The sequence below is a fragment of the Kogia breviceps genome, chromosome 18 (assembly GCF_026419965.1).
Source record: "Kogia breviceps isolate mKogBre1 chromosome 18, mKogBre1 haplotype 1, whole genome shotgun sequence".
Taxonomy (NCBI): domain Eukaryota; kingdom Metazoa; phylum Chordata; class Mammalia; order Artiodactyla; family Physeteridae; genus Kogia; species Kogia breviceps.
The window spans coordinates 2,054,796-2,082,654 of record NC_081327.1 but is presented as its reverse complement, the minus strand read 5'-3'; the positions used below and the strand labels follow the sequence as shown (position 1 = coordinate 2,082,654).

Sequence of the window (27,859 nt, the reverse complement as noted above, 5' to 3'; positions counted from 1 at the left end):
TGTGAGGCCATATCTGGAGCGAGCAGTGGGAATTTTTCCTGCTGTAATCTAGAAATGTTGATTCCCTCAACTTACCATATGGCTCCTTGTCATCTCCAGACCAACTTCCTATAAAGGTCAAGGTCAGTTCTTCTGAGGCTAAATTGCCAGAAACTTTTCTCAATTGTCGCTGTAACTTCTCTCTAGTACCTCTGATGTCTCTCCCTCTTCTTATAAGGCTACCAATTCTATCAGGTTAGGGCCCCACCCTTATCACTTCATTTAACCGTAATTCCCTCCCCCAAGGCTGTCTCTCTCCATATACAGTCACATTGGTGTTTAGGGCTTCAATATGTGAATTTGGGGGTGGGAGGGATACAATTCAGACCTTACAACCACTCTACAACAAAATACAGGATTTAACCAGCATCCCACCTTAGCAACCCATAAAATGAGTCTCTCAATTTGGTTTTAAGCAATCTTAGCCCTATGACTTCAAACAGTATAAGACATCTTTCAACAATATCATACAAAGACCCTTAGTTGCTAGTAGTTCAGAAAATTCAAGATTTGAGTTTTAAATTACCCAAAACAGTTAGCTACCGGCATCATAGACACTCTTTGGACTTGGCATTCCTCTTCCTCTTGAAACTGTCATTATTCAGGACTCTAGACCTCTATTCACCTCAGGCGACTACAACTAATAATAATTCACTTGGGTGTTTGCCCAGTGCACACCATGAGTTGTTACTTTCCTAGGCTAGGAAAGAAACAGGAGTCTCACCTGCCCCATCTCACCCAAACACCAATCCCTAACACCTCCAATATTCCAAAGATTCTATTGCCTATTACATAATCTTCATACCAAACTCTGACTTGGTTAAGTTCTTTAATTGCAAGCAAACAAGCAGAAAATGAAGTAATGAGAGAATGGTAAGTCGTTTAAGGAATTGCAGCCTTGGAAAGCACAAAAACTAGGGTGGCTCCAAAGATCACAACAAGGGCACCAGCATCATCCCTTTAGGGAACAGATCCTTCTCCCTTTCAAGCTCCAGAGAGAATCTGATTGACTAGGTCCCTCAGAATTGTAAGACAGGGTATGGCCAGTTACTCAAAGGAAAATAGAGAGTGTAGTCAAAAGGAGGCAAGGATTTCTCTGGTGGCACAGTTGGTTAAGAATCCACCTGACGGACTTCCCTGGTGGATCAGCGGCTGAGAGTCGCCTGCCGATGCAGGGGACACGGGTTCGTGCCCTGGTCCAGGAAGATCCCACATGCCGCAGAGCAACTAAGCCCGTGCACCACAACTACTGAGCCTGCGCTCTAGAGCCTATGAGCCACAACTACTGAGCTTGCATGCTATAACTACTGAAGCTCGCGCACCGAGAGCCCGTGCTCTGCAACAAGAGAAGCCACCGCAATGAGAAGCCCACGCACTACAATGAGTTGCCCCCACTTGCCTCAAGTAGAGAAAGCCCAAGCGCAGCAACTAAGACCCAACGCAGCCAGAAATAAATAAAATTTTTTTAAAAAAGAATAAGAAGGCATGGAAATCTGGGCAGAGGAAAACAGAAAAACATGTATTTTGTGTTTTATTTTTGATATTATGATTATGAATTTATACTAGAATACAGGTCTGAAAAAATTATTTTCATTTAATATAGCACAACTATCTCTTATGGCTATAAACACATTTATAGTTTTTCAACAGCTGTGTGTAATTCTATTGAAAGAATACAACATAATTAACTTACCCATTTGCCCATTACCCTAAGTTACTAAGAGTTTATCATTAAAAATGTTTCCCATTATACATTTACCTACCTGTGTACACTTTGGTTTCTGAGAAATATTGATTCAAATGGTCTATACATACAGCAATTTATATAACAAACAATGGAACTGTCTTGTTTTTCACACATTCACCAAAACTGGATATTATCACTCTTTTGTGGTTTAAAATCAATCTATTGGGGGAAAAAGTCAATATATCATCCCTTTATTTTGCATTGCCTTGATTACTAATGATAGTGGGTAATTTTCCTTAGCTGTTTTTATTTCATCTTTAAAGAGGCTGTTAGCTCTGTCCATTTTTCTGAGTTGCAGATGCTACTATTACTGATTTCTAAGAGTGCTTTAAATATCAGGAATTATTGCCCTTTGTCATATTTGTTGCAAACATTTTCTTTCAGTCTCTCATTTATGTTAACTTTGATGTTTTCCACACAGAAGTGTTACTCAGTTTAATGTCAGCTCCTGGGTTATGTGTAATGCTTAAGAAGGTCTGCCTCAAACCAAGGTTATAGAAATATTCTAAATTTTTCTTGTACTTTAATATTGTACCTTTAGATCTCTAATCTGTCAGAACTTCATCAGTGTGCAAAGTATAGATCTATGTCTTTCCAGAGAGCTAACTGTCCCAAGGCCATCTGATAAATCCGTCTTTGCCCCACTGAAATGAAAAATCCTTTTAATCATATATAAGGGCAGTCAAAACCCCCTGCACGCTCTGGATAAGACCGTCCATCTCCTAGCCTTGATACCGAAGTAAAGAGGAAGCCCCAAAGCTCCATTTTCCAGTGTCCTCTGGATAAGAGCTCCCATCACATGGCCACAGGCAACAACCAAGAGGAAACCCGAGAGCTCTGGGTACTCCAGGTACCTTCAGGTGTAGGAGGTGCTCTAGGTAAGTATTCTCCTCTAGGTGTAAAAGTATCTACTAAAGGGCAGGGGATCTCGTTTTGGGTGATGAAAATGTTCTAAAATTAACTGTGGTGATGGTTGCACAACTCTGAACATACTAGTCATTGAATCATATCTTTTTTTTTTTTTGGCTGCGCCGCACGGCTTATGGGATCTTAGTTCCCTGACCAGGTACCGAACCCAGGCCATGGCAATGAAAGTGCCGAGTCCTAACCACTGGACCACCAGGGAATTCCCTGAATCATATACTTTAAGTGGGCAAATTGTATGGTATGTGAATTATCTCAATAAGACCACTACCAAAACAAAACCAAATCCCAAACTAGTTTTTCCCTAGTCCCTTGGTTCTAATGCCCATATGTTCTGGGGGAGTAAAGCACTCCCTCCCAGCACTCCCTGGCTCCCTCTTTAGATCATTTCTCATCATGTACAAGTATGTACATGTCACATACTTACTATATAGTATTTCAATTTTTAGTTTGTCTTCTCCCACTAGATCTGTGAAGAAAAACGTTTTTGTACATTTTGCACCTTGCTGTATCCCCAGCACCTAAAACAATGCCTGGAACATTAGTAAATGCTCCATTAATGTTAATTTAATGATTACTACAGTACTACACTCTTTGCTATATCACAGTACTATCTAGATGGTCAAAATGAGCTTGTCAACTTAAAAACACATAGGGACTTTTTTTGGACTATCAATGAATTTACGTATTTAACTTGGGGAGAAATATCTTTGCCAGACTGAGTCTGTCTATAGAGAGACGTCTAGCTTTTCATTTACTCTGTTTTTTAATATTTAAAAAATATTTAACTTTTAACATCCACATTCATAAGCCAACTGCAATATATATGTTTTCCTGTTTTGGTATTAGTCTTGTCAGTCTCATAGAACAAGATGGAAAGCTTTACTGTATTTATTTTATGCTTTAGAACAATGAAATATCACAGGGCTTGTTTGTGATGCTTTTCCACAGGTGAAAGTGTTGAACTACCTTTTGTAGTTTATTTCATGGCTATTAACCTATTCAAGTTTTCTAGCGTGTTCATTTTCGTTCATTTTTAATACTACCCCCTAGTTAGTCCTACATTCTACCTGTTCTAACGGGCCTGTTATCACTTGTAAGTGCCAGGTGAGGTGAGACTGTCTCATCAACAATGCTAGACGTCATTATATTTATTCATAGAGGGAGGTGCAAGCCACCATGTTACCCTGTATATCATACCATCTTTCAATTCTGAATGTGTTCATTTTTCCTACCTACTAGGAGAGTAAAGAGTTCTCCGTCTACTCTAAAATTTGTAGGCCTCTTAGTCTTGACCTACTGGTTCATTACATTTGCAGCTGAACATAACTGTAGGAAAACTCTACCTTAATAGCATTAATTATAAGCCCAGGAAGGCATGCTAAACCCTTTAAGTGGATTATCTAACATATTCTTCAAAACAAGTGTTTCAAATGGAAAAGTAACATGAATATAGTTCTTTATTTTAAAAAGATTAAGCTGGCTACAGTGCTAAAAATGCACTTGAGGGAAGCAAGAGGGAAAATGGTTGCAACGCTATGCAGAAATCCAAACGAGATGGATGCATCTTTGACCATGATAATGGCACGAGTTGGAAAGAAGTGGATAGATAGATTTAGAATATTGAAGCTAGACGACCTGGTGGTATGCAGGTGAAGAGGAGGGACTAATTGAGGATGACTCTCCAGTATGAATTCGCTGATGGTGAGCAAGGTGTACACTCTGCCTAAAGGCTTTTCCACATTCTTTACATTCATAGGGCCTTTCTCCAGTATGAATTCTCCTATGCAGAGTCAGATGGGCAATCTGGCTGAAGGCTTTGCTGCATTCCTTACACTCATACGGTTTCTCTCCTGTGTGAATTCTCTGATGCAGAGTAAGGGATTTACGATGGCTAAAGGCTTTCCCACAGACGTTACATTCGTAAGGTTTCTCGCCTGTATGACACCTTTCGTGACAGATCAGGGATGCCCTCTGTCTGAATGCCTTCCCACATTCAAGACATGAGTACGGTCTTTTGTCAGAGTGGAGCCTCTGATGTTGAACAAGATAGGAGCCATCACTAAAGGCCTTCCCACATTCAACACATTCATAAGGCTTCTCGCCAGTATGAACTCGTTGGTGTTGAATAAGGTGTGCAATTTGACTGAAGGCCTTCCCACATTGCTTACATTCGTATGGTTTCTCTCCAGTGTGTACTTTCTGATGTTGTGCAAGGTGTGCATTCTGGCTGAAGGCTTTGCTGCACTCCTTACATTCGTAAGGTTTCTCCCCAGTATGAATTCTCTGATGATGGGCAAGGTGTGTGCTCTGCCGAAAAGCTTTCCCACATTCCTTACATTCATAGGGTTTCTCTCCAGTATGAACTCTTTGATGAAGAGTGAGTGAACCACGATGGCTAAAGGCTTTCTCACAGATATTACATTCATAGGGTTTCTCTCCTGTGTGAATTCTCTGATGGACAGTCAGGGATGAGCCATGGCTAAAAGCCTTCCCACACACGTTACATTTGTAAGGTCTCTCTCCAGTATGAATTCTCTTATGCTGAATAAGTCCTATATGATCAGTGAAAGCCTTTCCACAATCAATACAATCAAACGGTTTCTCTCCAGTGTGACAATACCTCCGATGACGTATAAGAGAAGCGTTCTGCCTGAAAGCTTTCCCACAGTCAATGCATTCATAGGGTCTTTTCCCAGAGTGAATCCTTCGATGATGAGCTAAAGATGAACAATCACTAAAAGCTTTCCCACATTCGATACATTCATAGGGTTTCTCTCCAGTATGAACCCTCTGGTGTTGAGCAAGATGTGCAAGCTGGCTGAAGGCTTTATGACACTGCTTACATTGATAAGGTTTCTCTCCAGTATGAACTCTCTGATGTTGAATGAGATGAGCATTCTGGCTGAAAGCTTTCCCACATTCAGTACATTCGAAGGGTTTTTCTCCTGTGTGGATTCTCTGATGTTGAGCAAGGTGGGCACTCTGGCTAAAGGCCTTCCCACATTCAATACATTCATAGGGTTTCTCTCCAGTATGAATTCTTTGATGAAGAGTAAGAGTTGAGATTTTGCTGAAAGTTTTCTCACAGTCATTACATTTCACAAGTTTCTTTTCTCCATAGACTTGCTTGTGTTTTTTCACAAAAGAGCGTGCTTTTAAGCTTTTCTTATCTGTGTCAAAATTATATATTCTCTCTTCGATAGGAAACATCTGTTTTATATAAGATAATGTATTCAGATGAAAAACTGTCCCAGATTTGTTAGAGTGGTCTCCTTTCTCAATAAGGGTACCTATATGACTGATTGTCTCTTGCCTAAAATGTGTCTTCTGACTTACCAGCTCCCTCTCAAACAGGTCTTCACGTTTCCAGTTTTCCCCTAATGTGGAACATTCGAGGTCACAGCTTGTAAGTCTTTCCATTATCATTGCCTGGGACAATTTTTCCTCATAGATGTCCTGGTTTGGAGATAATTCCTTTCTCATCCACACATACTCCAAGTCTGAAAGATATTAAGAAAGCAAACATCTCCCTTATTTAATGCCAAAAGAATGGAAACTTTCAAATGAAACCATGTGAATCAAAACAGTTGCTGAAGCCTACAAAGGTATGTGTTTTTGACAGTTCTTAAAGTTAGGCAGTGTGACCACCCTTGCATTTCTTGAATAAACCCTCCTTGGCTCTGGTATATTATTTCAACATGACTTTTTATTCAAGATATTGCACCAATATTCATAATTGATTTTGTCTGTAATTTCCTTTTTTTGGATGCTGTTTTGCTAATATTTTGGTATCAAATGTTATGCTGTCTTTATAAACACATTTTTTATAGTTCTCCTTTTTATTCTCTGTCATGGAACACTTTAAACAATGTTGATATTGTTCCTTACAGGCTTTATAGAATTTATTTGTAAAACTATTTGGGGTTGTGGCTTATTTTCTTGGGGGAGGCAGTTCTTAGATGACTTTCAAAATTTCTTCAATGGTAACCAGTCTGTTTAAATTTTCTATCTCTGGTGTCAGTTGTGGTTATTATATTTTCGTAAAGTATCATCCATTTCATCCAAGTTTTCAAATTATTTACAGAGACTTGCATTCCAAAAATAGATCGTATGATTCTCTTATGTACTTAGGCGTCAGTGGTCATTTACCATTATTTCTTTTCTTGTATTTTCTTTCATTTGTCTGGATAGTTTATATATTTTATTGGTTTTCTAAAGAAGCCTATGTTGGATTTATTTTCACTAGATCTACTGTTCTCTGATTCATTTATTCCTACTTTTATCTCTAGCAGTATAAATCACTATATATAACTTATTTCAGTCTCCCTGAGATTCATTGTGTTCTTTTTCTAATATCTTGAATTGGATGCTTAATTCATTTTTTTAATTATTTATTAATGTACACCATTAGGGCTATAAGTGACCTACCAACGTCCACTTCTAAAAACTTTGAGAACTGAAAGCAGGGAAAGACCACACTACAGGCCACAGAATAAACTAACCTCTGCACTTGAAGTTCATTTCCCTGCAATATATGTCTATAGGCTATTATCTGGCTTTGTAAACCAGAAAAACAGCTTTCAAGCATGACAGGGAAAAAAATTAATAAACTGAAGAAAAAAACCTGAGTCAAAAATCCCAATAGGTACAGTAAAAGTGGGAAGATGATGGACAAAGAGAGAGGAGGTAACATTAGTGGGCTAATTTCTTCATCTTTCATATTGGTATCAAAAGACAATGTTTTGAATCTCAAGTGGATGAATTTAAAAATAGATGAAGTCATAAAGTTAACAAGTTGTAGAACTAAAACCTTTCCAATTGAAGGGGGGAAAAAAAACCATAAACAACAAAACAAAAAGAAACAACAACAATAAAAAATAAACACCAAAGAGAAAAATAATTAAAAGCAGAGAGAAGAACATAGCTATAATACTTGTTAACTTGGTAAGTCACATCTTAAAGAAAGGAAAATACTTAAACAAGTTTGAAAAACTAAACACAAATCTGTCGAAAGAACTCAGAAATGTTGGAAGTCAGGGATGATTACAACAATACTGTACTTGAGCAGAACTAGGTAAACAGCAATGGAACATAACAGAGTTCAGAAACAGACTGTGGTATTTATAGGAAATCACTAAAGGTAAAGGTGGTATGTCGTACCAGTGGGGAAGAAAAGATCCACTTAAAAAATAGTGTTAGAGGGACTTCCCTCGTGGTCCAGCGTTAAAGAATCCACCTTACAACGCAGGGGACACGGGTTCGATCCCTGGTCAGGGAACTAAGATCCCACATGCCACAGGGCAACGAAGCCCGCGTGCCACAACTACTGAGCTCACGCACCTCAACTAGAGAGCCTGCGTACCACAAACTACAGAGGCCACATGCTCTGGAGCCCATGTGCCACAACTACAAGGCCACGCACCCTGGAGCCTGTGCGCCACAACCAGAGAGAGAAAACCTGCGTGTCACAACTAGAGAGAAGCCTGTAAGCCACAAGGAAATACCCTGCATGTCTCAACAAAGATCCTGCATGCTGCAGCTAAGACCTGATGCAGCCCAAAATAAATAAAATAAATAAATGATAAATAAAATCTTTAAAAAACATAGTGTTAGAACAAGACGTTTCAATTTGAGAAGGACTTTGAGAGTATTTTCCAGCAAATATTAGAGGGAAGAAACACCTTTAGGATAGTTTTCCCAGCTCTAGTTAACCTGCATTTACCTGGGGGCAGCCCTCTTGTTATCTCTCCTTTCATCATCCAGGGCTCTTTATCCTGCTCCAACAAGGAGATCACATCTGGTTTAGAAATGCAAAGACCTGCATATAAGAGGAAATAAGAAAATCAGCTATGCTGGGAATATTCCAGAGCTATGACAGTCTAAATGGTATTGAGAGAAGAGAAACATTGTAGGAAAATGCTGATATAGTCATGAAAGGCTACTGAAGTAGAAAGACTCCTAGGGGGAGGTGGAAGGAGGAATATACTCTTACCCAATGAAACCAGGTTCCTATAGTTCTCTAACATCACCTTCTTATACAAAGTCCTTTGAGCAAGATTCAGGCATTCCCACTCATCTTGGGAGAAGTCTATGGCTATATCCGTGAAAGACACTGAATCCTGAAATGACACAAATATAATTTTGCTCAATCAGTGTTCATGCCCTGACTTACCTGGCCTTAGGGTAAAGAGTTATGCTGTTCACATTTGGGAAAAAAAAAAATTGTAACTGCCCTGGGAGGATCTAAACGATCAAGGTCATGTAGTTATTTACTGAAAAACTTTTCTGCCTATATTTATGTATATTAAGAAAAAGAAAAAATATGAGCGATAACTCTCTGTTCTTGAAGCATTTTATGGTGTGAGAAGACATTCTCAAATAAAAAAGTGTTGACTGCATTCAAAACGGAATATCATCAAGCACTAAATTATTTTATCTATGTTAGGAGTTAGCTCACTTTCTACATGGAAAAACTAAAGAGCTCTGGGACTGCAATAGAAAGTTTCAAGGAATGAAGCTGACCTGATGAGTATGCCTTCTATCTCCACAATTTATTCTAAGACATCTTAGTGTTCTAGAGATATTAAAAGGTATGCCTAAAAAGAATGAAAGAAAAAAATGCCCAGCACTATTATTTTGTTTTGAAAAACAAATATATTTAGGAGAGAACTCATTTGGCAAGTTATTTTTTGATAATCTGCTGAGAAGTATCAAGAGATGATATGAGGTAAGCACATGACAGGTAACCTGTGTTTTGTTACATGGGCTGAATTTCTAACCAACCAGGAAGTGAGGCCAGTTCTATGGTTGATGGCAGATTTTTCATTTCTTCCTTTTTTTTTTTTTTGTGATTTCACTTATACCAACATCTAAGAATGAGTTTTAAATAAAACCAGAGAAAAAGATTAGATTATTATTCCAAAGAATTCAGACTCTGTCACTTACTAGCTGGGTGATCTTTGCCAAGTCAGATTTCCCTCCTAAAAAAATGGTAATAATTTTAGTACCTACCTCATGGTAGCACTGTGAGGATTAAATGAAGTAACAGGCACAGTACCTGGCTAAGTACTCAAGAATTTTTACCTATGAAAATTATGAAGGAGAGATGGGAAAGAAAGAAGAGCAGGAGGCCAGGAAGAGGTGAAACATTTGGTTTAGTATTTCAATAAACGTTTTACCTATATTTTATTTTACTAATTTCAGTATGCTATAGTAGTTAAGAACATGGTCTCTAAAGCCAGATCACCTATGTTCAAATCCTGTCCAGCTCAGCAAACCTAAGCTATTAGTTTTGGTTTCAACTGTTGAAGATACTTTAAATACCTCAAAAGAACAATCTATTGCATTTACATATAAATATTCACCATTTTTGTTGCACTTCCTTCATTCCTAATGTTCCAAATTCCCTTCTGATATAATTTCTAGTGGAAGAACTTCCTTTTGTAATTCTTTTAAAAATCTATGAATTTTCTTAGTGTTCATTCACAAGAGAAACTATTTCACCTTCTTGAGGCTATTTTTACTGGACATAGAATTCTGGGTTGACAGTTCTTTTCTTCGAGCACTTTTAAAAAGTTGTTCTACTTTTCTGACTTCTGACTTCCATGGTTTCTGATGAGAAATCCAGTTATCCAAATCACTGTTGTCCTGTATGTTAAGCACCGTTTTTCTCTGGCCGCTTTTGAAGTTTTCCTTGTCTTTAGTTTCAGCAGTCTGATTATGACATTTCTGGGTAGGGATTCCTCCGAGTTCATCACATTGGAGTTTGATGAGCTTTATAGACACATGTTTATGTCTTTCACTAAAGTTGGTAATTTTTCAGCCATTATTTCTTCAAATATTTTTTCTACACTTCACTTTCTCCTCTTTTTTGGGGGACTTCAATGATAGAAATGTTAAACATTTTGGTATTGTCTTATAGGACCCTGAGGCTTTGTTCAATCTTTTTTCTCGCTGTTATTCAGATTAGATAGTTTGTTTCTCCTCAAGTTCACTGACTCTCTCTGTCATCTCTATTGTGCCACTAGTCCATCCTGTGAGCTTATTTTGGTTACTATATTTTTCATTTCTTGTTCATATTTTCTATTTCTTTGCTGAGACTATCTTTCCACTTGTTTTAAGAATGTTCAACCTTACTTGTTGGAGCACTTTTATAACAGCTGCTTTAAAGTATCAGATAATTCCAACATCGGTGTCACATCAACGTTAGTATCCGGTGGTGACCTTTTCCCCTACAAATTGAAATTTTCCTAGTTTTTCATTAGCTGAGTAGTTTTGCATTATATTTCTTTTCTTTTTTTGCGGTACGCGGGCCTCTCACTGTTGTGGCCTCTCCCGTTGCAGAGCACAGGCTCCGGACGCGCAGGCTCAGTGGCCATGGCTCACGGGCCCAGCCGCTCCGCGGCATGTGGGATCTTCCCAGACCGGGGCACGAACCTGTGTCCCCTGCATTGGCAGGCGGATTCTCAACCACTGCGCCACCAGGGAAGCCCCTGGATTATATTTCTGACATTCTGGATATTATGAGACTCTACGTCTTGTTTAAATTCTATGGAGAATGTTGGCTGATATTTTGTTCAGGCTGCAAGTTCTAACCAGCCTTCTGTGGGTGGTGGTTTCAACAGAAGTTCCATTTTCAACCCTGTGCAGTGATATTCACCTTTGTCCTACTTATGCACCAGTCAGTGGCCAGCCTGGTCTAAGGCCAGCCTGAAACCTTAGTTCATTCTCATAGACTATGGTATGCTCTTCAGGGTCAGATACATACATGAGCAGCTCAGAGTGAGCTGCTTAGGAGATCATAAACAACTTGATGTGGGTGACATCCTCCCTCTCTGGGATCTCCCCAGTACTTTGTTTCCCAGGGGCTCCCCTTTTTCGTTCTCTGGCCAGATAACTGGGCCTTATTTATTCCATTCCATTGTGCACTTACCACTTTAAAAGGGAGATTTCTGCTCCCCTCCCCCTCATTCTGAGCATTAGATCCCTTTCCCACTTCTTGAGTCTAAACTAGAAAGTTTCTCCTGCAGTTCTTTCTATCCATGCCAATGCCCACTTCTGAGTTCTGTGCTTGTTGAATCAATGTTAAGAGATACTGGGAGGAAAAAAAAAGGTAATCACACTGCAGGTTTGGTGGAACTTCACATTTTGGGCTTCTTTCCCAATCTGCCTATGTACTTTTTAGAGACTTCAAATTGCTTCTTCATGCATTCTGAAGCATGCATGCATGCATCCCAGCTTTCAGTGGGAAAGACAGGTGGAATGTGCTTAGTCCATTACCCAAAACCAGGACTCTCCCAAATTCAGTGCAAAATATTATTATTTCTAAAACTAATATTCCATTGGAAATATAAACATTCCAGATGTTCAGTGCTTCTTGTGCATTAAACATCACATTGTAGTTCTTCAGTAGCACATATAGCTAGTGCTTATTATGTGCCAAGTACTTTTCTAAACACTTAAAATATATTGACTCATAAATACTCACAACAGTCCTATAAATTAAGTACTATTATTATTCCCACTTTACGGTTCAGGGAATTGAAATTAAGGTGATATATCTAGTATATGATGGAGCTAGAATTTGTACCCAGGCAGTTTGGTTCCAGAGTCCTTGTTACTAACCTTTATACCATACTCTGGCACTCTTAAAATATATTCTTCTGACCAATAACAATAATGCTTTTGTTTAAAATGTACATATGCTCTAACAAACAAGTTTCATTGGTAGTACATGTTCTGTGGCATTAAGTCTGTTTTTTTTTTAAAAAAACGTACTTGGCTTTAAGTTGCTTATTGTGTCTTTGATGTAAAATAAAACAATTTTAATATTCTAAGTTGTTTTCATTTGATTAGATTTTAAAATTTATGTACCAATTTTTATAGTTTTATAATGAATTTGCTGGTGACACTTGTTCAGCAGTTTAATCAGAACATGAATTATAGTTCTTAAGGTTCTATTATTGGTCAATAAGATATTAATATTAAAAACATTCTGGAGTAGAGTAAGTGTGAGAAATTCTTAATCTGCAAGAAATGAAAAATTAGGAATTTAGTCCAAAGAAATCAGAGATGAGGGCAAAAATTCAAATACAAGGATGATAACTGCAATGCTCTCTATTAAATAGTAAAATATTGGCAACAATTTACCTATGGAACAACAAAGGGCTGATTAAATAGATTATGGTATTCATCCTAGAGAGAAAAAATGATGTAGTACATTCCGTGGCATTTTAAGACACTATGGCTCCAGTCAAGTAGGGAGGGGAAATCTTTGTTTACTCTGGCGAAAATGTCACCCATCTCACCTGCGCCTGCAGATCTCCTCCACTTCCTTCAATATACAACTCAGAAATCCCTTTTCTGTGATTCAAGCCATCCCAATGCCTCCTCCTTCCAACAGTGAGTAAGACTGTGCAGGATTTCTCACGAAGGTAGCAAAAGGGACCTAAAATAAGCAGATTTCCTTCTGCCAGATTGTGGCCTATCACAGAGCTTCATCAGTACAGATGAAGGGGCACCTTTTTGTAATTCACCCAAAGGCACTCATTTGGGCTATTAATGGCCCTTCCCCTCCACTCCACAGAAAGTCCACTCCCCACCTGCAGCACTGATCACACTGTAAAAATAAATGTTTGCTACCTTTTCATTTCTCCAACAGATAGTAAGCTCTCTGAGAGCAAGGATGGGGATTTAGGAACTAGGCAGATCGTGGCTCTCAAATCTCCTCTAAGGACTGTATTTCTGTATTGTCAAATACTTATAAGAAAAATGAGTACAAGGGAGGGGCTCACAGTCGGTCATTTCTTGAGTGAAGAATAAACACTGAATAGGAAAAAGAGGAAGCTCTGTAAGTGTATTGGGCTGTTTGAAGCTACCTATAGCCCCATTACTCGTCAGAAAGAGAGGGAATAGGAGACAGGCCCCAAAGTGGGACAATTTTCAGAAGGAAACAAACATTACCAAATCCTGAAAAGCAAGGGAATACTAACCAGGGACATGGCTTTAAGAAGTTCAATTCCCATCACCTTCTCCTTTTCCTGGCTCCTCATGTGGAGAAGGGCTTCATCCTGAGAGGGCACAGCTGGGAGGAAGAGAAAGGAACGGTGAGAGACTCTAGGAACGGTGAGTAGCTCGAATAATCACAACCTAGAAACTTTTCCCTTCAGCTCCCTCTGTTCTCACTCCCCTATTCCTACTCCACCCTCCTCTCACAGTCCAGGCACTCCCTGGGAAACCTATAATTTACAGCTGGGGTTCTGCTCTGCTCCGGATTTTCAGGCTGAGGACAATCTCTCTCTTGTTTAAAACCACCCACTCATTAACAACAGAGATGTATTAGGCGTGCTGCATATATTCATACTCTGATATGACCTTCACGACCTTCAATGAAAATAGGGAATATTGTCACTGTTTCACACGTGAAAGCTCTGGGAAGTGAAGTCTTTTGAACAAGTCACACAGCTTGTAAATAATGGAGCACAGGGCTTCCCTGGTGGCGCAGTGGTGGAGAGTCCGCCTGCCGATGCAGGGGACGCGGGTTCGCGCCCCGGTCCGGGAGGATCCCACATGCCGCGGAGCGGCTGGGCCCGTGAGCCATGGCCGCTGAGCCTGCGCGTCCGGAGCCTGTGCTCCGCAACGGGAGAGGCCACAACAGTGAGAGGCCCGCGTAGCGCGCGCGCGCACACGCACACACACACACACACACACACTAATAATAATAATGGAGCACAGTCATCAACCTGTCTTCGTGACTCTACCACCCGAGTTATATGCTCAAGCAGACACCAGTATATAACAGAAAAAACACCTCATGTGCAACTAACTACTCAGGACTTATAAAGAGTATATGAGACTTGAAAAAAGCCATCTTCCCCAGAAAGAGGTATTACCTTTGTTACAACAGAGTCCATGTGGCTTACAGATAACTGGACCAAAAAACCGTCAGGAGACCCAGGCTCTCCTTTTGCTTTCTGACAAACTATAGCTCTGAAGTCCCCGGCCACCTCACCCCACCCCCACCCCCACTCCCCAGCCCAGTTTCTTCAATCAGCAAGAGGATAAAACTATCTGACTCAATTCTGGTTTCTTTCCAGTAAACTCCACTGCTTTTTCAAAGCATTATTATAATGATGAATATAAGAATGAACACTTACGGAGCCCTAGTTCCTATGTGACAGGGACCACACGAAGTGCTTTACAGATAAGAGCTCACTTAATCCTTGTAACAGTCCTATGAGGTACAGAATGTCATCTTCATTTTACATAACAAACTGGGTCAGAAAGTTTAAGAAAAAAAACCTTGCTCAGTGGAGGTCTTGGGATCTGAACTCTTAGGGGCAGCTTCTTCAACTGTCAAAAGTGGTTAAGGGCTTCCCTGGTGGTGCAGTGTTGAGAATCCGCCTGCCGATGCAGGGGACACGGGTTCGAGCCCCGGTCCGGGAAGATCCCACGTGCCGCGGAGCAACTGGGCCCGTGAGCCGTGGCCGCTGCGTCTGCGCGTCCGGAGCCTGTGCTCCGCAACGGGAGAGGCCCGCGTACCACAAAAAAAAAAAAAAAAAAAAAAAAAAAAGTGGTTAAGAATACCCACCTCAAGGGGATTACATGAGGGCCAGTACAGAGGGGGGCTCTGGAGTCAGCCTGTCCTGGATGTGAATCTTGGCTCCTCCACTTACTAGTGATTACTTGTCCTCTCTATACGTCAGCGTTCTCATCTATAAAAAGGAGATAAGATCGTTTCCACCTCATAATGTTGTGAGGTGTTAACATACCCAAAAGGTCTTAGAACTGTGTCTGGGCCACAGTAAGCACTCAGTAAACATTACCTATTGTTACTGCATGCAGTAAAACAAGCAAAGAACAACAGGGCTATGAGCAGTGCTTCTTTCCCCTCTCTCTCTCTTTACTCACTCTGGCTGGGGTGGGGTGGGGGGGTAGCGGGAGACAGAGAAGTGTGAGAAAGAAATGGGGGAGTATTTTTGTTCATCTACTAAAAAGTGACTAAGGCATGGAAAGACTAGGATCCCTCAGCACTTCCAGACGAAGCTGTGAATCTCGCCTTCCTCTCAAGTCGCATCCCACGGTGATAATACAGGACAGGACTCTAACAGGTTAAAAAATAAAAATATTAAATACTGAGGTCCTCCTTGAAGAGCAGCACAGCACTCAGAGGTAATGATCTAATGGGGAATGATCTCTCCCCTGGGTCCTTAGAGATACGCAGACTGACCTGGGAGTGTCTAGTTAGGAGGCTCTGGGCAAGTCACGACCCCTCCCTGAATTCAGCTCCACACTCTCGCCCGAGGTGACCGTCCAAATCTTTGGACTTCTGGGTTCACCAGACTCTGAGGCCAGGGACATCCTCCTCCAGCCTTGGGCCCAGGAAAAGCACCCCCAAGCCTTAATTTTCACTCTTGCAGCCGTACCGAGGCCCTCTGCCACTCTTACCTCCATACTTAGCCCCGTGGACGTGTGTAGCGTCCCGACTTCCACACCCTCCAGGCGGGGCAGGCAAGAAATGCCTCAGCTCCACCGGCCCAACCAGGCGCCTTCCCAGGACTCCAGGGCTTTGGGCCACACTGGGTTCTTGGTGGTGGAGTCAGGGTGTGGGGGGGGGCTGGGGTGTGGGGGGTGTGTCGGGGGGTGGTCTCCTCCGGAGACGTTTCCAGTTCTCAGCCACGTAAAATCCTTCATTCGTCCCAATACACGCCGTCGCTCACGTGCAAGGTGCACAAAAGACGCGCTGAAACACGGGCCCCAGTCACACACTTGCCTCCTCTGCGCCCCACCAGTCACATCTCACACCGGCACACACTCTCCCCCCGATTCACACACGTACCTGCCTCCTCCTCCCGGTCACACACACACACACACACACATCACGCGCTGACAGTCACAGTCGCCAAATCACGCGCGCAAGCTCACAACACCCCCGCCCCCGCGTGCTGACCGGGACGCTGACCTCTCGGCGCCTGCCCGCACGCGACTCAGCCGCTGCCGCCAGCCGTCAGACTTTCTCCTCAGAACCCGCCAGACTCGCTCACGTCCGGGTTTTAAGCCCTCGTCGGAAGTGGGCGTGTCCTCCCAACGCAAGGGCCCTTGGGAAACGTAGTGCAGACAGGAGTGGCGGCGGCTTTCTGAAATCTGAGGACTAGGCTGCTAGGCAGGGCTGCCTGGTGATCACTGCCCTCTTTCCCCTATTGGTGCCTCCTGGTCCGGAACAGAGGTACCTAGAAGCCTTTTAGCTTCTGGGTTCCAGAAGTATTGGCGGCCTCCATGAAAGGAGCCGAGTCCCGGGGACTTCTGGGAGCCGTCGCCGGGCTCGGAGTGCGCAGGCGCAACTGTCAGGCACTGAAAGCCGAGACCCGAGTAGGCGCTCACCTCCGCCGAAGGTGGGCGGGGTCGCAAGAAAGTGTAGCGCACAGGCGCGTTGAGCAAGGGGAAAGCCAAGCAAGTGGGCGGAGCTTAGGAGAGGCGGGTCTAGGGGCGGAGCCTTCGAGAAGAGCGAAGATTTGGATTTTGCCTGGTGCTTTGTGCACTTGCGGGTGTGTGCGTGTGGTGTGTGCGCGCGCGCGCGCGCTGGGTCTAGGGGAGGCAGATAATTTATTTCCAAAGGTCTACAGAGCAAGAGGAACTGTACTTAAGAAGCGACGTCTATGAGCCTCATCAGCATCTGGACTTAATTTACATGACAAGATTCTTGACTTTGAGCTGATGCTATAATGAGATGCGATTTGGGGAGGGGGCCTTGGAAGCCGGTGATTGTTTTGTATGCCGAAGGGAAATGAGTCACTAGGGGCCTGAGGGCAGACTGTGGTAGGCATCCATTAAGGTGGCTCCCAAATGATCCCCGCCTCCTGCTATTCATAACCTCATGTAATTAATACTCTCCCCTTGGAAGTGAGCTGGACCTAGTGACCCTCTTTTAATTAACCAAGTACAAAGATGAGGGGATGCCACTTGTAATATTAAGTTACATAAAGGCTTCGGCTTCCACCTTGGGTACCCTTCTCTTGCCTGCTCACTTACAAGGAAGCCACCTGCCACGTTGTGAGCTGCCCATGTGGAAAGGAATTGATGTGTCCAGCCAAAGGCCAGCAAGGACCCGAGGCCAGCCAACAGTTTTAATGAGTGAGCTTGGAAGATGATTCTCCTCCCATAAAGCCTTCAGATGACTGCTGTCTTGTTGAGAGAACCCAGGAGCCAGAGGCACCCAGCTGAGCCATGTCTGGATTCCTTACCCAAAGAAGTTGTAAGATGACAAATGTATGTTTGTTTTAAGCCACTAAGCTTTAGCGTAGTTTGTTACACAACAGCTAATGAACATACTATCACAGCCCTTACTCTGTGATTCAGTGAGTTAAAATAGGGATTCTATCAGTAGTCAAAGATACCACATTGATAGAACTACGGCAGCTGCTATCACAATTAAAACTCAAGTGTCATTACCTGCACATATATTTGTTTTTCACTCACATAATAATCCACTGCTGTTGCTCCTGAGTGACTGATGGCTTTCCTCCAAATAACGGTTTAGGGGCCCAGAGTTCTTCCATCTTGCAGTTTTGCCATTCCATACAATTGAGATTCTTCTTCTTCCAGCTGGGTGGTACATCCTCTTCTTTGTGGCGAGCATTGCCCTCTGAGGAATGCGCCATTAAGACCCTCATAAGCCTCAGGGCCCGATTGTACTCTCCTTGGTATGCATCCTGGACTTTATGGTATGAACGTAAAAAAGGATATGGCCTTTAGCCAGATCGCTCCAGAGACCTGCTCAGTTACTGGGAGTCCCTGGTTGTTCCCTAAAGCTAGGGAAAGCAACCCTGGAGGGGAAGTTGGTGCCTTTGTGGAACAAGCAATAAACCCGCTGATGCACATATGATGACGACGAGCCGAGAGACGGAAGCCCAGTTCCATAGAGCAATGTCTATGCAAAGTCCCTGCTTTACAATGTCTATGCAAAGTCCCTGCTTTACAATGTCTATGCAAAGTCCCTGCTTTACAATGTCTATGCAAAGTCCCTGCTTTACAATGACTATGTAAAGTCCCTGCTTTAGGGATATATATATGGCTATGCTTTGCTATTAAATTTGCCTTGCAACCATCAGTTGTTTGTGCCCTTCTGATCCCATACCTTGGTGTTTTCCGTTCCCTTCCCCCTCTCGTCGATTGTTGCTGCACTTTGAGGACCCGCCGCGGCTGGCTGGCGGCACTTCTTAATAACCGAGCCCTAGTGACACACGTTTCCTATTCAAACCACAGCTAGAACTGGAAGCAACAGTGGCTGAGTAATGCAGGATGTGCCTCGGCAGTCACATTCCGGAGTCGATTTTCAGGCAACAGAAAGGGAAGCACAAACTTTGGGCAGTTGTATAATCACATCATAGGTATCATTAACAAATGCTACATACCCAGGACCTTGGAAAATAACCGTATGGGTTTGTGGTCATTGTACCTGCTACAAGCTACACTAGATAAGAATTCCCCCATGAGCCCCCACTCTGCACAAATACGTCGTTCAGGAATTCCAGTGGAAATGTTCATAGAGATTGATTACAATCTTTCAAGAGTACTGTCTCCTTTCTGTTGACTCAAGTCGATGTGGGACTTGGATGCTATGCCATGGAGTGCTTCTAACTAAAACAAAACCTTAGTGCAGTTTCAACCTTGGGGATCAATGAAATAACGTAAAAATATCAGATATCAGAACATTCTTAGGATTTCTGTGTTTATTGTGACCATTTCATTTTATTCTCATGATTAACCGTTGCCCTATACTCCAGCTACTGCACATGCCCTAGTTCAGTACACTTTCCAAATGTAATCACTGTCATAAGAAATCCCTGTACCTAAAGGAGACAGGAGATTTTTAATATGCTGGTACTTCATGTCAAAAGAACATAGAAAAGCTACTGGACCCTGACAGGGGAACTTGCAAAAGATAAACCGGGGGTAGGGACATAAATGATCCAATCCAGCACTATAAACTCTTCAATTCTTTCAAGTCCTTATATATTATGCAATGTAAATTCTAACCCTCAAAATGACATTTCCAAAAATGTGTCCTAGATTTTTGATCGTATAATAAAGGATACTAAATATTTCTGGATGACATGAATCTCCTCCGTCTGCATTTCAAACTATAGGTTTTAAATCCAAGAAAGCAATAATGCGGGGACTAGAAAAGCAGACTCAAAGAGTTTTGTCACAGATGTATGGCAAAGAGAATGAGTAGGGAGGTTTCTTAAGGTTTGATAAAGTCAAAAGTTTTCTAAGATGCTTGAATCTTTCGTGATAGCCCCATTCCAGTTACATGGATTCAAATCTTTCCCAACACTTCACTTTCATTTAAGAGAAGTTGCGAGGTTGGCAATTCAGTATCATAGCTCAGCAAACACCTGGATCTACTGTTGCACTTAGCTTTCAGGATTTGCCAGCCCCGTGGTTAGAAGCAGTTAAGAAGACTCCCAACAGAATCATAGAAAGATCTGACTTCAATGCCTTTCTTAAGCTCAGAATTTCAAGTGGCCTTTCACTTTTAATTATCTAATTTCATTGTAAACAAGCATCATACTTACTTTTGGAGCTAGCACTGCTCACTGCCTTTAGTTTTTGGTAAGAGCTATCCAGCCCCTTGTGAGCAGTGGGCTTATGATCCTGCTACATCATGACTATCCTCTAACACAACACAGAATTACAAGTTTCTCTGTATTTTAACCTATCTCTTTCAATCAGCCCTTAATATTCTGCTTCTCTGTAGTCTGAGAATCATCCTCTAGTACCAACTTCTATATGAGAATAAAAGATGACTCCAGATTAGAAGTTAAATGTTGAAAGGATACCAGATACCTTGAAGATTTAAAGAACTGAACAAAACTAGGATGTGAGGATGCAGAAATCATTTTAATGGATCAGACAGGTAGAGATGCAGAAATCTTTAGGCTGCTGCCAAAGGATGACTCAATTCCACCTATTTGCAGTCCAGGAGTAATTTTCCATTATCTTTTTTTTTTTTTTTTTTGCGGTATGCGGGCCTCTCACTGTTGTGGCCTGTCCCGTTGCGGAGCACAGGCTCCGGACGCGCAGGCCTGGCGGCCATGGCTCACGGGCCCAGCCGCTCCGCGGCACGTGGGATCCTCCCGGACCGGGGCTCGAACCCGCGTCCCTTGCATCGGCAGGCGGATTCTCAACCACTGCGCCACCAGGGAAGCCCCATTATCTTTATAATAACTGTTACAACAAGTGGCCCAACCAATCAAACTGAATACTGACTAAAAGAAAACATCCCTTATGGCCCATACATGAAGCCTAATATTTGCCCCATGTCTCTGGCCAAAATACAAAGAATGAAAAACCCGACTGGCTTAATTAGAGCCATGTGTGACCGGCAGTCCAACAGAACAATACAGAATGAAGGCAAAGTGCCAACAAAGAGCTAGGAAAAGCACGTGTTAAAGACAAAAACAGATTTCAACATCTACACTGAAAAAAATATATAGACACACACACACACACATATATATATACACGCACACATATATATTCAATATTAATTTTGACTCTATGACTACAAGATTATTTTACACATAGTTCTGCAAATCACATATTGCATTTAATATATTGTGGACAGACAATACTCCATAGGAGCATATGTAGAGCTTAATCTTTCTCCTAACTGGACAATACTGTATTGAATAATCACAATTTAATCAATCTGCTTGGCAGGATACTGAAATCCTATTTGTTGTAATTAAAAAGATTTTGCAATAAACGTTATTTATATCTATATATTTATTCCATTGGGATGAAACTCCTAGATCTAGAATTACTGTTTCAAAAGGAATGCACATTTATAGTGTGGATAGGTCATGCCACATTGCCACCCCAAACAGGAGACAAATCTACACTGGTAATGATGAACAAACTCCTGTTTTCCCACAGTAATTAGTATGGGAAATTAACTGCAGTTTAGATTTTAATCCATCTGCGAGTCAAGAAGATTCGTTTTAAATCTGTAATTTTCTGAGCAATGGGGTTAAGAACCTAACAAATTTTCTTTATTCGAGTTCTTCCACTGTGACACGCCTGTTGGTGAGCACTGCCTAGCTCCCCGACTGCTTTGTCATAGCACTCTGTTCTTAAATGACATATTTTGTCATGTGTTGTATTTTCTTCCAGTTGTCTCTTACATCTTTTTTGACACCTTTTACCATATCGAAGTTTATTTAAATCTTTGTACAGGCCAGCTTACTTTCTTCATGTCTTCCAGGGCTCCATGTCCTATTCAGTAAAGCCTTCCTCCTTTCTGTGTTTGTCTCTAACGTATTATTTCATAATTAGAGCCGATAAATACAACTGTATTGTATTTCTCTGTAAGGTCTAGGTATGCTTCTCTTTTTGGAGGGTGGATAATCAATTGTTACATCATTTCCCCAATAACGAAACACTAATCTTATTATATACCCAAACATTTTTTCAACAATTCTTTCTTTTTCTGGCCGCACCACGCGGCATGCGGGATGTTAGCTCCCCCACCAGGGATCGAACCCGCACTCCTTGTAGTGGAAGCACAGAGTCCTAACCACTGGACCACCAGGGAAGTCTCACCAAAACATTTTTTAAATGTCCTGCTCTGTTTGACAAGTCATCCTTCCTTGTGTGGTTTTCAACTAAAATTGTCCGAGCAAACATATCCTACTGGGACTCTGTTGGGAGTGACAATTTACAAACATTTCAACAGCATTACTTCATCTAGAAAAATACAGTATTTCTTTTTATTGACATTTCCTATTGTTCAACAGTTTAATAACTTTCACCTCTATTCATGTCACTTTATAGTTTTTCTTGTTTTTGATGGGAGAGTTGTATTATCCTCATAGAAATAATTAGAACCTTTTGTGTATTTTTCTCTGCACTGGAGCAGGAGTCGGCAAGCTTTCTCTGCACAAGGAGAGATAGTAAATATTTGAAGTTTTGCAGGCAATACTGTCTCTGTTGCAGCTACTCAGGTCTGCTATTGTAGAGTGAAAGCAGCCCTAGGCAGTACGCAAACAAATGACCATGGCTGTGAGCCAATAAGACTTTATTTGCGGACACTGAAATGTAAATTTCATATAATTTTCATGTTGTCTTAATCTATTATTCTTTTCACTTGTTCCTCCATTAAAATAACTTAAAAAAATCAGATCATGGGCCATACGAAACAGTCAGTGAGGCTCTGGCCATGAATCACAGTCAAGATTAGTCTGCCTCAAGGTTAGTGGTTCTTTGAAACTTTAATGGAATTCATGCATAAGCCCAGGTGACTTTAAATGATCAAATCTTGCCAAATTTTCTAATTCTTGAGTAATATGTCAGGTTTAACTGTACGCAGGTGAAACGTGTCTTCTCCTCTGATTGTTTCAGTTCTTTTCTTCTAGGTGGCCTCCTCATCCATGTTCTCTATACACTTTCTAAGACTGTTTTCAGATGTAATTTTCTCACCATTAAGATCACAGCACCTTACACTTTATGCAGATAAATGGGAAGCTATAATACTAACTCAACATTATGGAATCAAGTTTTAAACCAGAACAGGCAAAGCCTCACTGACTGTCTTGAAACGCCTGTTCCTGATCTAATATCCGGCTTCTCTTAAGCTTCATTCTATGCATCATTTTCAGTCAGAGTTGCCTATGGTAACTTTTCAATGTCTGAAAACAATGTTTTTAAAAGAGCTAACATTACTGAACGCTTAGTATGGACCAGCCATTGTGCTACACACATCTTATGCATTAATCAATATGAAGGATCTCAACGTAAGTGTTTACACGAGGAGTAAATGAATTCTATTTTCACTTAAAACAAAAATCTTCACGTTCTAACTGCAACAACATGAAGAACAAACTTGTACAGGACAAGAACAGAATAGACAGAAAGAAGAGAGAGAACAGGTTTTAAACTGCTGGAGTGGTCTATCTGCGTCACAATGTCTCGGGATTATAGTGATGGGAGTGAGGGTGGATTCCAGAGAAACTTGGGTAACAGATCCACAGGATTTGATGTAGCAGGTAAAGAGGGGTGTGCAGGTGACTCTCCAGTGTGGATTCTCTGATGTGCAAAGTGTGTGCTCTGCCTGAAGACCTTTCTGCTTCTCTTATGGTTGTGGGGTCTCTCTCCCGTGTGCACTCTTTTGTGCTGATTGAGGTGTCCGATTTGGATGAAGGTTTTCCTGCATTCCTTACATTCATACGGTTTCTTTCCAGAGTGAATCCTCTGATGGACGCTAAGGGACTGCCGATGGCTGAAGGCTTTGCCGCACGCGCTACATTCGTAAGGTTTCTCCCCAGTGTGACTTCTGCGATGACAGATGAGGGACGACTTTGTCTTGAAGGCCTTCCCACACTCAATACATTCGTAGGGCCTTTGGCCAGTGTGAAGCCTCTGGTGCTGAGTGCAGGAGGAGTTGTCGCCAAAGGCCTTCCCACATTCCATGCACTTATAGGGTTTCTCTCCCGTGTGAACTCGCTGGTGTTGAATAAGGTGTGTGGTCTGGCTGAAGGCCTTCCCACACTCCTTACACTCGTACGGTTTCTCTCCTGTGTGAGTTTTCTGATGCTGCGCCAGGTGAGCCTTCTGGGTGAAAGCTTTGCTGCAGACCTTACAAGCATAGGGCTTCTCTCCGGTATGAATTCTCTGATGGGTGGCCAGCTGGGAACTGATGCTGAAGGACTTACCACATTCCCCACATTCGAAGGGCTTCTCGCCAGTATGAATCCTCAGATGGCTAGCAAGGTGTATATTCTGCCTAAAGGCTTTCCCACATTCTTTACATTTAAAAGGCTTCTCTCCAGAATGCACCCTTTGGTGCTGAGTGAGTGAGGCATGATGGCTAAAGGCTTTTCTACACACCTCACATTCATACGGTTTCTCTCCTGTGTGAATTCTCTGATGGACAGTCAGGGATGAGCCGTACCTAAAGGCTTTGTCACACACATCACATTTGTAGGGCTTCTCTCCAGTATGAATTCTCCTGTGCTGATTGAGTCCGATGTGATCACTGAAGGCTTTGCCACAGTCAATGCAGTCAAAGGGTTTCTCCCCGGTGTGATAATACCTCCAGTGACGGATAAGGGATGTGTTCTGTATAAAGGCTTTCCCACATTCCATACATTCGTAGGGTTTCTTGCCAGTGTGACATCTCTGATGTCGGGCAAAGGATGAGCCGTCACTGAAGGCCTTTCCACATTCCTTACATTTATAGGGCTTCTCTCCAGTATGAATTCTCTGATGCACGGTGAGGGATGAGCTCTGGGTAAAGGTTTTCTTACATTCATTACATTTGAAAAGTTTTTTTCCTGCATAGATTCCTGCATGTTTTATTACCACTGAACTTGAGGGGAAAGTTTTCTTAACTGAATCACAGCGGTGAACTCTCTCTTCTGAAATATCCAAGTGGAACCATCTTCCAGATTTGTTATATGGATACTCTCTTTCCTTAGAGAGGGTTTTGTTGTGAGTGACTGCCTCCTGCCTGAATTGTGTCTTCTGACCTGCCAGCTTCCTTTCAAACAGACCCTCAGAATCCCAGCTTCCTCTGAAAGTGGAACCCTCTAGGTTAGTGTTTGAAGTTCTGTCCGTTACCACTTCAGCAAATGAATCCTGCTTTGGAAATAACTCCTGGGTCTCATGTGTAGACTGCTGGTCTGAAAGATATCAAGAAAATAAACAAGAAACAAACATTTCTTTTATCACAGGCTGGGAAAAAAAGGAATCTACTAAAAGGAAAACTGTGAAGAAACTCACTAATTGGTGAATTAAACCCTAATTAAACCACATAAATTGTGCACCTCTAAAACATGTGAACATGCAGTCTACAATGTATGTGAGATGACCCCAGACTGGATTCATATGGGAACCCAGGAGAGGTGAATAGAAAAAAAGTTAAATGTATGTGGAATCAGTCACACATCAGAAACGTCAGGAGTCGGAAAAATGTTCTGCAATCACATCACCTAAAAATACAGTCTATGACACTCACTCTCTTCACCCTTTCTCACCCCTGGCTACGCAGCTTTGATGCCAGGGCAGTCATCATGTCACCAAAGTTGTTCCAGGAAGCGCACCAGACACAAAAGGACAGTGTATTCTATAACATTCATTAAGAGGCCTGAAAGCCCAATCACTCCCCTACAACCAGAAATGGTGTTTCTGTCAACCGTATCTTATTTGACTGATTTCAACAGAACCTACGGCGCCAACTGATGGCTAAAGTTCAGCGGTCACACAGAAATCATTTTTACACTGACCTGCTGGCTTCTGCAAGCCTGACAAAATCCTCACTTCTTCTCTGGCCATTTAGCAATGGAATTTCACATTCTGGAGAGACTGTTTTATAGAAATAGTGAGTGTTGATATTATATTTAATTACATCATACACACCACTGATCGGGTATATGGCTTACCTCAGACTACAAGCTTGCAGGGAGGAATGATTATGTCGGTAATCCCTTTGCTAAATCACTTAACATTTACCAAAAACTTGTGCAAGTAGAGCTATACCACAATAAATGTAGAGAGATGAAAGTGGTGTTGGGGAGAGAGATGATACAGGGAGTCAGATATTTGGGAAAAGATGATCTTTAAAAAAGGAAAATAAAGTATTTTTTTAAATGGCATCTAAACACTGAAAGCTTTCCTTCTTAGGTCAGTAACAAGACAAAGATACCTGGGAAATTCCAGCCAGAGTAATTAGAAATAGAAATAAAAGGCATCCAAATTAGAAAGGAAAAAAAAAAAAACTGTACTTGCTGATGATATCATCCCGTATATAGAAAACCCTAAACAATCCACAAGAAAGGTATTAGAGCTAATACATCAAGTCATCAAAACTGCAGTATACAAGATCAACACACAAAAATCAGCTGTATTTCCATACACGAGGAATGAACAATCTGAAAGGGAAATTATGAAAAGAATTCCATGAAAAATAGCAGTGAAGGAATAAATTATTGAGGAATAGAGTTACCTTAAAGGGTGAAAGACTGTACACTGAAAACTACAAACATTGCTTAATAAAATTAAGAGCTAGATAAATGGAAAGACATCCTGTTTTCATGGATAGGAAGACTTAACAATGTATTCATGGAGAGAAACAAGGAAAAATTAAATAAGCAACAGAAACAAGACCAAACAAATTTGTTGTACAGTACAAATGGGAGTAATATATCTATTAACATAAACAAAAAACCATGAATGAAACAAAAATCAAAGCTAAAGCTTCTATAAATGAAGCTACCACACAATCTAAAATACTTGATAGCAAGAAACACCACATGCAACCTTTCAAGGCACAGGAAGTTGGGGGAAGAAAAAATCACATTTATAAAACAGGATTTACATTCATGCTATACACAGGCAAGGAAATATGACCCAGCAGAAATGTGGGCGACGGCATGAAGGCATCACTAACAGAGTATAAACCCTGAATGCATTTAAACACATGTATTCCCAACCTCACAAGGAGTCTGCAAAATAAAAATTAAACAAAACTCAATTTTCACCCCACAGCTTGGAAATATTTTAAAAAACCCAAAATACTATTAGTGAAGATGTATGGAAACAGGTGTTCTCATATGTTGTTTACCAATGGTATTATAGCCTGTTATTATGTTCATGAAACTTAAAAAACATGTATACTTTGATCATGCAAAGAGATATGAACAAACTGGACCACAGTTTATTACAGGTGAAAACCAGAAAAAACCTAAAGGTTCAAATATCCTCAACAGTAAATTAGTTAAGTAAATTATGGTATTTCCATATATTGTAATACTAGACAGCCACTTAGATGAAGTTTCTGTCTACTTTATAAGGATACAGATAGAAGGAGAAATCATAAAAGTAGTAATACATTAGACTATATAAAATTTTTTTAAATTTTAGGTACAATTTAAAAAATTCTAGTGAAAAGAAAAATACATACTACCATATGTGAAAGATAGTTTGAGACAATACATTAAAAAATTAATGTTTACATTAAAAAAAAACCCCACTGGGACTGGACTGGCAGTGCAGTGATTAAGACTCTGCACTTCCACTGCAGGGGGCACGGGTTTGATCCCTGTTCAGGGAACTAAGACGCCACATGCTGTGCAGCACAGCCAAAAA

General features: G+C 41.3%; 1 protein-coding gene across 10 annotated transcripts in view; it reads right to left on the bottom strand.

Moving 5' to 3' along the window:
- Positions 1-1,994: 1,994 nt before the first annotated feature.
- ZNF470 (zinc finger protein 470) overlaps positions 1,995-27,859 on the bottom strand; it is a 39,679-nt gene continuing 13,814 nt past the window's right edge. For 3 of the 10 annotated variants that reach the window (XM_059044606.2, XM_059044603.2, XM_067020014.1), the window contains one exon: positions 20,596-25,395. In XM_059044606.2, coding sequence (XP_058900589.2) covers positions 23,690-25,395 — 1,706 coding nt within the window. In that variant the 3' untranslated portion in view covers positions 20,596-23,689. Of the gene's footprint in view, positions 6,214-8,435; positions 8,532-8,705; positions 8,833-13,704; positions 13,797-15,302; positions 15,427-16,159; positions 17,126-20,595; positions 25,396-25,998; positions 26,505-27,859 lie in introns of those variants that run through there. The other 7 variants (XM_067020012.1, XM_059044604.2, XM_067020013.1 and 4 more) reach the window with 7 other exon arrangements.